This window comes from Hibiscus syriacus, unplaced genomic scaffold (genome assembly GCF_006381635.1).
Source record: "Hibiscus syriacus cultivar Baekdansim isolate YM2019G1 unplaced genomic scaffold, ASM638163v2 tig00110387_pilon, whole genome shotgun sequence".
NCBI lineage: Eukaryota > Viridiplantae > Streptophyta > Magnoliopsida > Malvales > Malvaceae > Hibiscus > Hibiscus syriacus.
In genome coordinates, this window is record NW_024062717.1 from 6,074,808 (window position 1) to 6,091,316 (window position 16,509).

General features: G+C 31.9%; 1 protein-coding gene across 1 annotated transcript; it reads left to right on the forward strand.

The window, feature by feature from the left end:
- The first annotated feature begins 12,741 nt into the window (after positions 1 to 12,741).
- LOC120122751 (elongation of fatty acids protein 3-like) lies at positions 12,742 to 13,549 on the forward strand. The gene has a single exon (XM_039141855.1). It carries the CDS (start codon positions 12,911 to 12,913, stop codon positions 13,547 to 13,549), a length of 639 nt encoding a protein of 212 aa, XP_038997786.1. The 5' UTR covers positions 12,742 to 12,910.
- The last annotated feature ends 2,960 nt before the right edge of the window (positions 13,550 to 16,509 follow it).

Genomic DNA, 16,509 nt, shown 5'->3' on the forward strand with positions numbered 1-16,509 from the left:
AAAATGGGTAAACTACAAGTTTAGTAACTAAACTATCACTTTTGCTCCGTTTTAGTACCTAAACTTTCATTTTTTTCAAAATCATACCTAAAGTTCACTTTTTCTTTCATTTTAGTACACACCGTTATCTTTTTGTTTCATTTTAATACCCCCGCAGTTAACTTTTTCTTTCATTTTAGTATCTTAATTTTTAACTGCGAGGTGCTAAAATAAAAAAAAAGTAAATGTTATGTATAATTTTAAATAAATGAAAGCTTATGTACTAAAATGAAATAAAAGAGATAGTTTAGGTACTAAATGTGAACTTTACCCTAAAAAAATTAGGGGTCATGGCCCCTCTAGTACTATAATAGTTCCACCTCAACTTATCATTATTTGAATTAATTTAAAATTATGATATTTAAAAAAAACACCTTAAAAGCTATTTAAAAAAATATATTTCTAATTAAAAATATAAATATTTTTTTAAGTCTAATATGAGGCAGTATCCAATTATATTGTGTAAAACTTTTTAGTTTTACACCTTTTTAGGATAATTGGATGAGGGGAAATTAAACGTTGAGATTAACAATATAAAATATGAAGATATTCACTGTAAAAAAGAAATTAATCTCATCCTTTAATTTTCCTTCATCCAACTGTCCTAAAAAAAGTGTAAAATTAAAAATTTTACCTTAGACATAAGTAGATCATTATGCTGGTTGATATACCTAACACAATAGATCAAGAATATCATAAATAAAACAAAAAAAAATCATCTAAAAAAAGCCACAACTCAAAAGGGAAACATAAGACCAAAATAATCAGTTTCATACACCAAGTACGAGCACAATTCCCAATTTTTTGACAAAAAAATCAAGAAAAATTTAGTTGGAACTATCCGCGTGACGATAAAGGTCCTAAAAAACAATCTTTTGGAATAGTTCATCAAGTTGTGGACAACAATCATAAACCAATCCAGAGAATATCATTAGAAAAACTAAACTATAATCAGAAATTAAATAATTTAAACCCAGAAAAATAAATAATTGGCCTTCAAACTGAATATCCCACACAATACAACCAAAATTAATTCAATTAAAATGAATAAGTAGATCTGGATATGAATATTGGATTTGGGCTTTAAACTTATTATATTCAGATCCAATGAGGAAACAATTGGGCCAATTAATAAAAAGAGTGAACTAAAAATTTTGAGATCATTTGTCGATGACCGCAACTGATAGCGAGTTACGATGATTGACGGTAGACGACATGGGTGGTGGTGGTGAGTGAGGCCGATGGTGGGAGACTTTAGTTGAATTCAGAGGTCAAATTGATATTTTATCTAAAATTTATGGCTTAATTAGTAGTCCATCTAAAGATCATGAGTAAAATTAAAAATTAAACACTTTTATTTACATGTCATGTCATCAAACTTACACGAGTTAAAGACTCACTGACTAAAATATAAAAATTAAAATAATAAAAGTAATCAAAATTTAACAAAAATGATTGAAATATAAATCTTTTCAGAATCGATAATAAAAAATAAACAAAATGAAAATCATCATTTCAATAATTAATATGAAAAAGAAAACAATTTGGATGTGTGGATGTCCCCGTAACCATTAAAATTTCAAAATCCAAAACAAGACAAATAGATTTGAGCTAAGAAACATGAGGCGCCTATATACATATCCAAACAGTTACTTGTAATTGTTTTTTGAGATTTCAATGTAAAATATACAGTTAACCACTGATCGTTAATGAAATCAAAAAAGTTAAAGACAAACAAAGCAAGAAAAAAGAAAAACATGTCACCAACAAGCTTTAAAATTGTAATGTCGTGGATCAAAAGCTTGGCTGATGTTTAATTTCTTATGGCTAAATTATTAAAATAATATTTTTTTTAAATTTTTTTTCATCAAAACAGTAAAAAAAAATGATATTCACTTTTGTCACGTAAGATGAAATCGCCTAACTGCTTATATCATAATGTCTTTATTAGGGTACTTAGATTATTTTTTATTGTTGATTTCATTGGCGGAGCCAACATGTATCGAGAGGTGTCAATTGACACCCCAATTTTTTTTACCTATATAAATATAATATAATATATATATATATATAAATAAAATGACACCCGTTTTAAAAAAAATTAACACCCTTTTAAAAAGAAATTAACCTCATTTAAAAAATTATTTACCAATAAAAAATTTAAAACTAAATTTTCTCAATTTAAAAGAATTATTGATATAATTTCTAAATTTGACATACCAAAAAAATGTTCTAGTTTCACCTCTAAGTTACGTCATCCAAGATCCGTCACTTAAATAAAAGTGTTTCTTTAAAGAAAGTCTTTCAAAAGGCACTACCACGTATATCTATCTTTCTCTTATATTTTAGAAATATGTGTCGTTCTTAAAAATAATTTTTTTATATATTATTTTTGGCAAAAAATATTAAAAAAAGTATTACTTTATTAATTTAACCATTTCTTATAGACACAATTAGCATTCTTCCTCACAAAAGAATAAGATACATACTATTCAAAAAGAGAGATATTATGAAGTTGTGTGGTCATTAATGGTTTAATTACTTAATTTCCTGAATTCAATTTCATGAAAATCAATAATCACTGATTTATTAATAGTAACCAAAATCATCATTGATGGTTAATAAAGAGTGACGAAAGGGGTCAATAATTTTCTTTTCATGTTTGTAAGGACTTAATTTTTGATAATTTCATCACCTATATTACTTTAAAAATATTTTTATAAAATTAATAGCAATTGGAAACTAAAATTTAAAATATTTGATTGAAACTAAATTTATTTCAACTAATTAAAATTTTAAATAATTTTATAAAAAGATTAAAAAATAATTAAGTCCTTTATGAACTAAAAGGATATCAATAGACTTCTTATGTTAATTTTAGTCAACCGTCAACTTATCTATAACAATTTTTTAATAAAATAGGTTAATTATTTTCTTTTAGATGTGAAAAAAATCAATTTAACTTTTTTTTATTCACAAAGATTCAATTGATAGAAATTTGGTTGAATTAGTGTTAGATTAACTCCTAACATTATTGTATACACATTACATAGATTAAATTAATCAAAATACACAAATCATCATAAAATTGAAAAAGAAAACTCATATAAAATAATATTTTAGAATAAAGATAGAAGGTTTCCTAATCTTTTTTATTATTGACAAAATTAAATCTTTAAAATCTGAATGATTTATTCTCTTAATATTGAAGGGAACCGAAAACGCATGATGTAATGTGCTAATTTATAATGATCATTCCCAATTAGAATGATTAACTTTCAGCTTTAACAAAAGCATAATTATAAAAAAGTAAAATTTGTACATGTGCTTTTTTAATTTCTCCTTTTTTGACCGATCAATTTTTTTTTGTTGAAAAAAATCACAAATTTTATTTAAAATAAAAATATCATAAATTACAATAAAGATTTACAATCATAATTTTTAATTAAACACATAATTACAACAAATTCCTAAATTATTGAAACAAAACTAGCAACTTAAGATCACATAAGGACAATACAAGGAAATATTAAATCTAACAAAAAAACTCGAACAAAGATAGCTAAGAACAGATCTGATCGCATCGGTAAACGAACCACAAAAGGAGATCAAATTATTAAAAAACCATCGACAAACATCAAATCAGACTCGAGTGACGTGAAAAGCTATCTACGAATGCATAACGGGTATCTAAATCCAATTCAATGTTCCAAAGTAGGGAATATTAATAATATAAAAGATAAACTACATCTTGATTAATCGTGACAATGTCTAATCAACTCTTAGAAATGGAAAAATCCTTCAGAATGCATCGGGGAAAAACCCCTCAGATATTGCACTTGAGGAATTATTTGCTGAAATGGGACTATTTCTACAGTAATCGGTAAGGTCGCCGGGTAGTTCAAACGACATGTGCAGGTCGCCATGCAATTCATGCGACATTTAGGTCACCATGCAATCCACGCGACATTTAGGTCACCATGCAATCCACGCGACCAAGTCTACTCACCCATGTTGTTGCTCGTCTGATTTGGTAAATAATTTTTTAAATAAATTTGAATTTTATATATTTCTTTAAACACTAACCCCACCTACCTTTAACTTTATTTCTTTTTTCATAATTGAAGTAAAAGCCAAATAATTGTTCATTATTGCAACCTTCAACATGATTTTTCATTGGAGAAGAAATAATTGATGCATGAGAACAAAAAATTGTTGCATTATTGTAGCAGGGTTTATGGTTATATATTGGCGTTGGATATAGGGTAAGAATAAAGAAAGGGAGAAGAAGTGATAGACAATCAGTAAAGTATTTTTTTAATATTTAAATTAGTTTGTTAGTTTAAATTATTAGTTTGTTAGTTTAAGTTATATTTTATAATAAAAATTTAGTTAATTAGATAATAATTAATTAAACAAATAGTTTATTTTATTAAACTAAGTTTATATTAGATTATATTAAATGAATTTTTTAAATATTGTTGTTTAATGTTTTTTTACAGATTCATTCGAATGGCTGACCAAAATACACTGCTAAGACTTGACAATCAACATATTTCTACTCATTTGAGAATAATAGTGTTATTATTATTTAATAAATGTTTAATTAATTATTATTATTAAATATTTGAAGATTATTTTATGATTTTGATAATTTTTTAATTATTTAATTGCAGGAGGACGAGCAGCGAGTCCTTCGTCATCTGTTAAATATTCCAGTCAAGCCACACCAATTGATAGAAGAAAACTTGCAACAGGCTGGATTTTACTATGTAACATTTGTGCGAGAATACAAGTTGGTCCCAGGCTTGATCAGTGCGTTGATTGAACGTTGGAGACCAGAAATGCACACATTTAATTTTTCGTGTGGAGAATGTACGATAACTCTGGAGGATGCGGCAATGCAACTAGGGGTCCAAACAAATGGGATGCCGGTGGTAATGAGAAATGAGTACAATGATGTGGAATAACTTTGCAGTGAGTTTCTTGGGCAAACGCCAGTTAAACCAGATTTTAGAGGGTGGAGTGTGAGGTTGTCATGGTTGAATAATCAATTTTAGCTCCAACCAAATAGTACGGAACAAGAAATTATATATGCAACACGAGCATATATATTGCAGTTGAGTGGAGGAATTTTGATATAAGATAAATCTGGTAATCTAGTTCACACTCAGTATCTTCTATTTTTAAGAAATTTTGTGAATACTATACAATATACATGGGGATCGACGATTTTGCATTCTTATATCGTGAGATGTGCAAGGCGTCATTAATCGTGAATAATAAAAATACAACAGAAATCGGTGGATGTTTGATGCTGCTACAATAATGGGCTTGGCAAAGACTTCCCTTTTTGACACCGATTAGTTAGACTGCGGTTGACTTTTCATTTGCCGGAAGGTAATATGAATTCTCTACTTTAATATAAAATCTTAATTATAATTTATTTATTTTGATTAAAAATATTGAATATTTGTTTTTGTTTTGATTGATATACAGATGGAGACATAAAATAGAAAGAACGGGGTTAGTGCATAACAATATTAAAGAGTTTAGGCTGAAGATCAACATTAATGGCAAAAGGACGTATATATAATATGTTATTATTAATTATTATTTAATTTAACTTTATTATTCGATTTATATCAATTTTATTCTTATTTTAATTTTATAGTTTAATTGGAGACAATACGTAGATGCAGAAATTATGCACGATGTTTTTTATGGGTGTCAATATTGGTGTGCTGTTACACCATTGATTAGTTTTGCTTTTGTTGAGATCCAATTTGCGGATAGAGTGCTGAGGCAATTCGGCTTCCACCAACCTATTCTGCAGATTCCATGGGATCATGACCACCTCCACAAATTAGATGGTTGCCGTAAAGAAAATGTGAATTGGGTTGAGAAGCATGCAAGCTACATTAATGCTTGGAACAATAGGGCTTCATACTTGCCAACTCTCGATCCCATTCAAGATGATGACTTTAATTTTGAGACTTCGACTTACCTTGATTATTATTGGGATAATGGAAAGTCGTTCTTGACAACAAGGGTAGAAAGGCGACAATTTTTGAAATTTAAGAAAAATTTGGTAAAGCCGAATACTCTCTACCGAGTGGGACTGGGAGTTAATCTCAATAACCTGAAGTGAAAACAACCCATGTAGATTATAGCTCACCATAACCGTTCGGCGATGCGGGATCATTGTATAATGCATTTGATGATTCTACTGTCCCGACATACGTACTTGAGTTTGTGCAGCCTGAGGCACCAATCTACTCTCCCCAAATGACATCTATGATGTCAAATCCCAATATTTGTCAGTTAACGTTTCCAAGTGGGATGGAAAAGTAAACTGGTGGAATGAGAGAACATAGTGGTGGGCATATATTTCCAATGAATGAGGAATATGAGTACTATACTCCTGAGCAACCACAACGTATTAGACGTCTGCCCCGACATTATCATTCAACAACACCCCGACATCGACAACAATTATAAACTCAATTGTTATTTGTTAAAATTAAATATTTTAATTAGACTAGTATTTTATTTTGTAAACTTGAGTAAATATGTATTTAGAATTTTTTAACCTTAACTTAAATATATAAATTTCAATTTAAAATAAACTTAAATATTATTAAAAAGAAATGGTGATAAGTTGCTTCAGGCAACAATCACATCTCTTTGGTTATAGAACATAAGTTCAACTTAAATATGAAAATTTAATAATTTAAGAAAAAGAATTACATAATTTTTTAAAAAATAGGTTAATTATTACAAAATCAAATATATAAATACATAGAATTCAAAGATATAAATTACATATATGATTACTAATGAGGCCTATATCTTGGTAAATTAGGACATTTTTTTCGAATGACCTTCACCCCTACATATTCCACATCTCTTTGGTTGGCCTCTCTCTCTAGCATGGAAATCCATATTGGTATGAATACGACTGGACTTAGGTCGACCCTTTAGACTTCTACGAAGCATTGGATTTGGCAGCCATTCGTCATGATCCTTTTTGGGCCAATATGATTCATTTAAGATCTGTCTGAACGCATAGTTGTAGATATTTAATATCCTATATAGGTGAAAACATTCATCAACATAAGTGTATGCGCTTACACCAGCATACATACATGCAGCGACTGCATGAGCACATGAATATCTCTATGCCTGAAAGCGACCACAATCACACCATTTGTGTCATAAATCAACTCTAAATGTTTGGTCTCCTCCTCTTTCGTTACAGCATATGCATGACACAACAAAAGTATGACCAACTCAGTCGAAATTATGAACAAGCATTGAGGTTGTCAATCGCTCATTTCCTTTCATTGCTTTCACCACTGTAGAAGCCCAAGTTTGACCTCTATTTATAAGAGACTCAATTTCCCTACCTTTATCCGATCAAATCTTAGCCAATCTAAAGTACGTCACTTTTACCACACTCGCTATTGGGAGATGACGTGTACCTTTTAGTACTGAATTAATGGCCTCAACAAGGTTTGTGGTCGTATGTTCGTATCGCCAACCTTCATCGTATGCTTGCGACCATTTTTCTCGCGGTATTTTTGAAGCCCACTTCCAAACACGCTGATCATCATAAAAATACCTTCAAATTCTCCATTCTCTTATCAAAATTTGGTCGACGTAGTTTGTATCCTATTTCATAATATATTGTGTTAAACCTCAATTACAAAAACCACATAAAAAGCACACAAATTGAAAATAAAACTTACTCGTGCTTACTATCTCGCTACGAATGTGTACGCTATGAAATAAATCGATACTATTCTTACCAATATGACGGATACAAAATGTCGGATAGGCGTACGGAAGTATCCAACGACTTTCTCGTCATTCAATTGCCGCCAAACTACCCGTTTCTCTATTGGATATCAAGCAAACTCCATCTTCTCGAACGACATATTGACGTAGATTGGTCAAAAAGAAATCCCAAGCCTCTATTGTCTCTCTTTCAACAATGTCGAATGCAATTGGGAAGATATTTCACTCGCCATCTTGCGCAACTGCCATCAAGAGTACATGTCTATATTGATCATACAACCACGCATCATATACTTGGATCATACGTTTGCAAAAATGGAAATCATTCAATACATGACTTGAATGCCCAAAATAGTCTATGAAATAAGTTGACCTTCTTCGTCATATGCGGGAATGGTTTGAGACTTCACTATGGTTCCTAGGATAAATTGCTTCATTGCTTGTAGAAAATGTGGTAGCTCATTGTACGATGTATCTCAATCTTTATACGTCAGCTTCATTGCCTTCATCTTTGCATTCCACACTTTGCCATATTTTACTTGGTATCTAAATTGGCTTCGAATAGATGCAGCTAACACTGAACAAGAGATCCTTGGATCCTTTTCAACCATCTCCTTTGTAACATCCCAAATTACGAGTTAGTGACTAATTTGTAAAATTTCAAAATTTGGGGATAAAAGTAGAATAGTTGAAAAGTTCAATGATTTATTTGAAAGTATTTCCTAAAGGGTTGTTAGTAATTATTAAAAGAATTAAAGGGTAAAATGGTCATTTGACTTGAAAATGATATATAGGCATGTGGGGATAAGGATGATGAGATATTTTCTCCACTTCATATTCTTCTTCTTCTTCATGTACGATAGAAAGAGAGAGCCAAGCTTGAAAAGGTAAGTTTTCGAATTTTGTTGATCATTTGTTGATTTAAAGGTTGGGTTTTGATCATTAGATGATAACTAAGTTTAAGGAAAGCTTAAGTTTTCTTAAAATCAAAAGATGGAGAAGTTATGAAAGATTAAAGAAAATGAGTTTTTAAGTGAATTTTTGGAAAAGAGTTGATAAGTTGAATTTGAAACTAAATTTGACTTGTCATCAACTTAATTAAGATATATGAAGTGATAGAATTGGATTTAGAACAACTTGAAATTTTTGTATGATTATTGATTTCCATATGAAAGATGTAATTTTGAGACTAAAGATGAGATAAATGGATATAAATGAGTTTAAGCATGTGTATTTGAGTTAAGGATATAAATGGGGTTGAAATATGACACAATTAAATTAGAAGGAAATAATTTACGTGCATAAATGGGAATTCTGGACTAGTGTGCATCGGTACACATTCAACATGTATCGATGCATCAAGGGTAAATTTCCATAAATTATTCAGTGTGTATCGATGCATACAGGTAAGCATCGATGTATGAGAATTTCGAAGCTATTTTGTGTACCGATGCACCATAGTGCATCGATACACCCCTAAAGGAAAAATGGAATTTTGGTTCATTAAATTAGCCTAAGTTATTAATACCAAGTTATAAGGTTTAGGCTTTTGATAATTGTTTCGGAAATTATGTTTATGTAGATATTGAGCCTAAACAAGTTTCGAAACAATCAAAGAGTTAGGATAGAATCAAAGCAAGGCTAAGGTGAGTGCAATTTAAACTGTACTTATGTTATTGAATAAACATTGGCTTGCGATGAGCCAGTGACAGAGTTACTATGGTAAGAAGTGACTCCTAAAATGTTATTGATTGATATGATGCTTATGTGGCATGGGTGTATGTGATATATATTATTACATATGTTACATGAATTGTGTGAATACATGTTAGTGTGATAAGCTATGTGAACTGGTATAAATAATGTATGTGATTACAAAAGTTATATGATATAAACATGTGATATAAGCTAAAGAATTATATGATATGAGATAAGACAGACATATGTGGTTATATGAGACCTGATATGAAAAATAGGAGAAAAGGAATATGTGATATGTGAAAGTGAATCATATGAAAATATGCTACGTGCAAGTGAACCACATGATTAAATGTGATATGTGAAAGTGAACTATATATATATGAATATGAGAAATGATATAAGCTATGTGACATGATCTATATGATTACATGAATATGCAATATGTGATTACATGAAATGTGATAAAGAGCTATGTGAAAGAATAATGTGATATGAATATGTGAATTGTTATAAATGATAATGCTCATGTTATGTGATATGAGAGCTAGGGGTATAGTTGGCATGCCAAGAGTCGAGGGTTTACCTATGTTCTACGGAACATATGGACAGAATTACCTATGTCTTTCGGGACATATGGATAGTATACCTATGTTCTAAGGAACATATGGATAATTTACCTAGGTTCTTCGGGACATATGGACAGTTGCCGAGGTTCTTTATGACCTCTGGATAGGTCATTCGGGACATTTATACGAGCTGTGGTGACAGCATAGTGGTGCACAACCTCAAAGTACTCACATACCTTAAGTTCTCAGAAGTGTACATGGGCTAATACATGGGATTTTAAGAGAGTAAATAAATCAATTGATGTGATACTGTGTGTGCTCTATTGTGAAATGATGTAAGTGCTTCATGATATGTATAGAAATGTTAAGTATATGCTTATATGATAAAAAGAAATTAGTGATAGTAATATAAGTATCGATAAGCATGTTAATGATGGTATATGTGCATGTATACATTTTGTTATATGAAATTTTTGATGTTTTCCATTATATGTTTATATGTCTCACTAAGTCAACGACTTAGCGTGTGATTATTTCACGCGTAGGTTCCGAGAAAATGAAGATTGGCAAAAGTTATGCAAGACAGGTCAGTTTCTCCTTTCCAATGATCAAATCAGAAAATAAATGTATAATATGTATTTTGTAATAACGATAGTGGTTGGCATGTAAATAATGATTTGAATTCGATATGTTTTAATCAGTTTTGTAATGTTTTAAATGTGTATATGTACATGGTAATTTTATACGAATGAAAACTTGGATTTTTATGAATTTATACATATTTTGCCGAAGTTACTGTAGTAGTGCATCGGTGCACTGTAGCAATGCATCGATACACAATATATATTCGAAATTTTCACTGTTCATGGTACTGTTCATACCGTATAGTATTGTTCATAAATACGTTTTTTACTTGAATTTTTATAATGAAACATAATTTAATAGTATTTTATTGTGTTTTCTTATTATAAGTTCAAATGTTTTGCTATCTTACAAGAATATTATTCCAAAAAGTCAATGTGACATCTCGGACTCGTATTCGGGTTGGATACGGGTTGGGGTGTTACATCCTTCACGTATTCACATATTACATCAGAGTCCAATAGTCGGTGGTCTTATTCGATGGAGTTTCGCAAATATGTGTGAGGACCATTGTACATTGTGATGACCCAAGCATCGTGCCTTTGAATTTTCAACACTGATCTTCCACTTGCACTCTGGGCCATATTTAACACACTTCGCGTATATGGTTTTCTGGTTGGACTCTGCAACATTGACATCAACATGGCTTTTGATGCAATATTCTTTAATCGCTAGCGTAGCTTCATTTTTTCCTCTAAATTGCACCCAACTGAAAATTCACCAGAATTTTCGAATGATTCAACCATTTGGTACGGAGGTAAATATGGCATGTATGATGTCTGGGAATTCAGGTGCCCTCATCACATTATAATCTATCTCGTACATGTGAGGAGTAGCTTGATACGGTGTCGGAACTTCATCAATAGCCAAGTCAAGTGCACCTCTACCGAAAAAATTATCATCGTCGCCCAAAACGGGTTCTTCGGTTTCTTCATCTTCGCTTGAATCATCATGAATTTCTCCCCATTGATTTTTAGCATCAATATCAACAGTCAATTCCGAATTGTGTATGTTTCTCGTCTCATACTCTACTGCTGCGGATGTCCCACAGACTTCATTTAAACTAACAAACTAATTAACTAAAATTTTGTTATATAAATATAACTTAAACTAACAAACTAATAATTTAAACTAACAAACTAATTTAAAGATTAAAAAAATACCTTACCGATTGCTCTTTTCTTCTCCCTTTCTTTCTTTTTACCCCATACCCGACGCCAATATATAACCCTAAACCCTGCTGCGATAATGCAACAATTTTTGTTCTCATGCATCAATTATTTCTTCTCCCATGAAAAATCATGTTGAAGGCTGCAATAATGAACAATCATTTGACGTTTACTTTAATCATGGAGAAAGAAATAAAATTAAACGTGGATGGGGTTAGTGTTTAAATAAATATATAAAGTTAAAGTTTATTTAAAAAATTATTTACCAAATCAGACGAGCAACGATATGGGGGAGCATGCTTGGTTGCGTGGATTGCATGACGACCTAAATGTCGCATGGATTGCATGGCGACCTGCACAGGTCGTTTGGACTACCTGACGACCTTGCCGATTATTGTAGAAATAACCTCATTTCAGCAAATAATTCCTCAAGTGCAATATTTTGGGGGGTTTTCCCAATGCATTATCTGAAGGATTTCGCCCTTAGAAATTGATAAATGAAAACCACATACAAAACTAAAATTAAATTATAATTAGAGGTTAATTAAAGAATTAAATCACACGTGTAACAAATCAGTTCCGACCACCTCAATGTTGTAACATGCAAAGCATATCAGAAGGAAGTGCATGGCAACCAGACATTAAGGAACCTTCCCAAATCTAATCTCCACAAAATCCCACCTCCTTTCCTTTTTAACTTCAATTCAAACATGTGAAAACAATATCCCATCCACCATTCCAAACCACCGATCATACGCCGCCTCCGCCGACGCTATGATCGCCGTCATCACTTACTACCTCTCCCAACACCCTTCCATCGTCGCCTTCCGTTGGAACCACACTCAATCATGGGGATCCACCTAGTCCTTCCTCGTTACTTCCATCGCTATTTACCTCATCATCTCCTACTTCATCCACCTATTTTTGTGCCTCCTCGTCCGATGTGGACGGCCCGTCTCCCTCGGCCCAATCCCCGCGCTACATAGCCTCTTGATGAGCGTCGTCTCAGCCGTAATCTTCGCCGGGATTCTCCTCTCTCCCGCGGCGGAAATCAAGGAGACCCGATGGTTCTGGCGCCGTTCGAAGACCCCTTTTCAATGGCTCCTCTGTTTCCCCCTAGGAACCCGTCCCTCCGGCCGCGTCTTCTTCTGGTCCTACATCTTTTACCTCTCCCGTTTCGTCCACATGTTCCGCACCATCTTCTCCATTTTCAGGACCCGGAAATTGACCTTCTTCCACCTCTTCAACAACTCCATATTGACGATCATGTCTTTACTTTGGCTGGAGTTCTCGCAGTCGTTTCAAGTCTTGGCGATCCTATTCACGACCCTCGTTTACGCGGCCGTGTACGGGTACAGATTCTGGACTGCGATAGGGTTACGAAGCGCTTGCTTCCCCTTAGTGTTGAATTGCCAAATCTTGCTGTTGGGCTGCAACGTGGTCTGCCATATTGGGGTTTTAATGCTGCATTTCATGAAAGGTGGGTGCAATGGGATCGGAGCATGGGTTTTGAACTCTGTTCTGAATGGTGTTATTTTGTTACTGTTTTTGAAGTTTTATGTTCAGAACAGAAGAATAAATGGCAAGCAAACGCCGGTGATGGGGAAAATTCACGAGGACAAAGGTTTGTGACAAGTTATTTAGGTTGTCGGATTTTAAAGAAAACAACATATTAACTCTAAAGAAAATGGAAAATAAAGCTATTAATTATATACATTCTGTATTCTTCTTTCAGGTTTTCTTTTTCTCAAAATTAATTTCTATTGCGGTTTTGTTCCATTCAAACTTACATATGTTTATATATAATGGATTGTCTTATGAAGCATGTTTCCATTCAAACAACATATGTTCATTAAAAAAATTATATCGATATAAGCTTGTAACAATATAAAGTATTATTAAATAATTTATTCTAAAACTTTTGGAAATAATTTATTTTCTAATTATAATTAAATAATTGATATTAATTATTTATGAAAGTATCTACAACAAGAGGTTTATGTAAAGCTTAGTACAATTTGTGCAAAAGCATTTTTTATGCAAATAAAAATCACTAATTTTATTAAAAATTCAAATATCTAAAATTACAATGAAAATTTGTAATAAACGTAAAGTAAACATATAATAAGGTTATTTCCTCTAATCATTGACACAAGAAACTAATTACTTGAGATCATACAAGAACCACACAATGAAAATGTTAAAAACTCAAACAAAACATATATACAAACAAATTTGACTCCATCGACAAGTAAACCTCAATAGCAGATCGAACTACTGAACGATCACCGACAATCACAAACATAGTTGAGCAAAGTAAGAAAACTATCTTTGAACGCAAACTGTGAAAAATCAACAAGATAACAAATAAACATCATCTTGATTAGTCGAGACGACATCAAATCCAACCATGAGAAAACTAAACGAAGAGAACGACCAAACAACTGATAAAAAGATGAAAACCTGCAAGAAGGTAAAGGAAAATGTGTCATAAAAAAAAGAGTTATTAGAAACTAGAAAATAAAGATATGATATAAATAATAAATGAATAACGACGATTGACGATTAATACTAAAACTAACATCCCAATTAACCAAACAAAGATTAAAAAAAAAGGGCAAACCACGCTTATTCAAAAGCATTCTTATATAACTTTTTTACGAAACTTATTATATAATTTTTAATTAACCTTAAATAAATATATTTATGTTAAATTAATATTAATTATTTGTTTATTTATAAGTAATTTTTTTTAAATTAAGCTAAGATGATTAGAAATTAGTGTATGTTTTAAATACTCTCAACCATTTGATAACGAAAGCATAATTACCTTTACAGTCGTCAGTGCTCCAACTTGTAACCTTTCAAATAACAACGATATATTTAACCATTAAAGTAATTTGATTCGTACTATTTATAAGTAAACTTAAAGTAATAACATATGCGTAGTAATTATTGTCACGGCCGTCTTTCGGTTGGACTCGGAATTGGGCTTCGACTTGAATAGAACACGTTAGAGTCGCCACCGATCATTTAAAAACAATTTTAGGTTCATCGGACACCATCTTACCTGATCTGCGTTTTATCGAAAATGTGTCGGGTTCGGGAGTCGGTTACAGTCAAGGAAGGATTAGTACCCTTGTACTGCCCTTTCGGTACCAATTAATTCGTCGGTTGTCTTAATTGCGAAAATTAAAATTAAAATTTTAAAAACTATATATGAATTGCTTACCTTCGATCGATTAAAAAATTTCCCTAAAAAGTCAAGAATATTGTTAGATTAAAAAAAATGAATATTAAATAAATCGAAGAAAAAAAACAAATAAATTGAGTAAATAAAAAAAATAAGAATAAGAATGTTAAGAAGAGAAAAAAATGAAAAAATATTTAGTCTCTAAAAAATAAAAGAATGTAAAAAGTAATATATATATATATATATATAAACGATGTTAAAAGAAATAATAACAAATATTATAATTAAAGGGAAAATATATAAAATAAATAAATAAATAAAAATGTGAAGGATCCTAACAACAATTAAATCAACTATCTAAACAGTGACTAAAATAGAATATACATAAATTATAGGGTCAAAATTGAGCATTAATGAAAATATCATAAAACCAAAAATCAGTGACTAACATGCAATAATTACAAATATTATGGCCAAATTTGAATATTAACAAAATAATATAATGTATAAAAATAGGATTAAATCATAAAAACTAAAATAAAGTACCCGAAGTTAAATAGAATAGGACTTCATTTAATAGCTAAAACATGAAACTACAAAGACAGGGGGATTAATAATGTAATTATCCCATGCTCCAAAAAAACGCGGAACCCTTAGCCAAAACAGCACCGTTTCGCATTTGGTATTTAAACCCAAAAATAGGGGTTTTATTTCCTCACATTTCTCATTTTTTACCTTTGCTTCTCTCTCTTTCTCTCTCTAAAGAGAGAGAAGCTCTCACCTCTCTCTAGTTTTCCCTTACCAGAGGGAAACCGGCTGCTGCCTGCTGCCCCCGATAACACCGCTTGCCGCCACTTGCGGCGATCGGAAAATTCCAAACTCACCACAAGCTTTATCCCCGCCCCATAAACCTAAAACCAAAACCCATACACCCAAATATCGTCCCCATCGGCGTAGATCTAAACCGAAAGGTTTCGAGTTTTACCTTGGTTCGACGGCTCTTCAACTTCCGACGGCCATCCTTTGTTCTCCGATGCTTTGACGATCCGGGTCCCTCGGCCTTGATTTTTGTTTTCAGTCTCTGGTTTTTTTTTTTTGTTGTTTTATGATTGGTTCGACTCTTGATTTTTTTTATGTTTTATGTTTCGTTGTTTTTGTGTGTTTTCGTGGTGTTGCTCTCTGTTCGTTGTGTTTATTGTATCTCCGATCTTTGTTTCCCGTTGTGTTCGACCATTGTTGATGGTTGTGGTCCCCCGTTGCTTAGCCTCACCGGGGCTTTTATAGCCCCAGTTTTGGCCGTTTTGAGCCCGAAATAAGAGGATTCATGGTCGTTGTGAGACCGGTCATCCCGGGATGAGTCAGTCCCGGGATATCGGTCGGTCGTTTCGCGCTTGGCTCT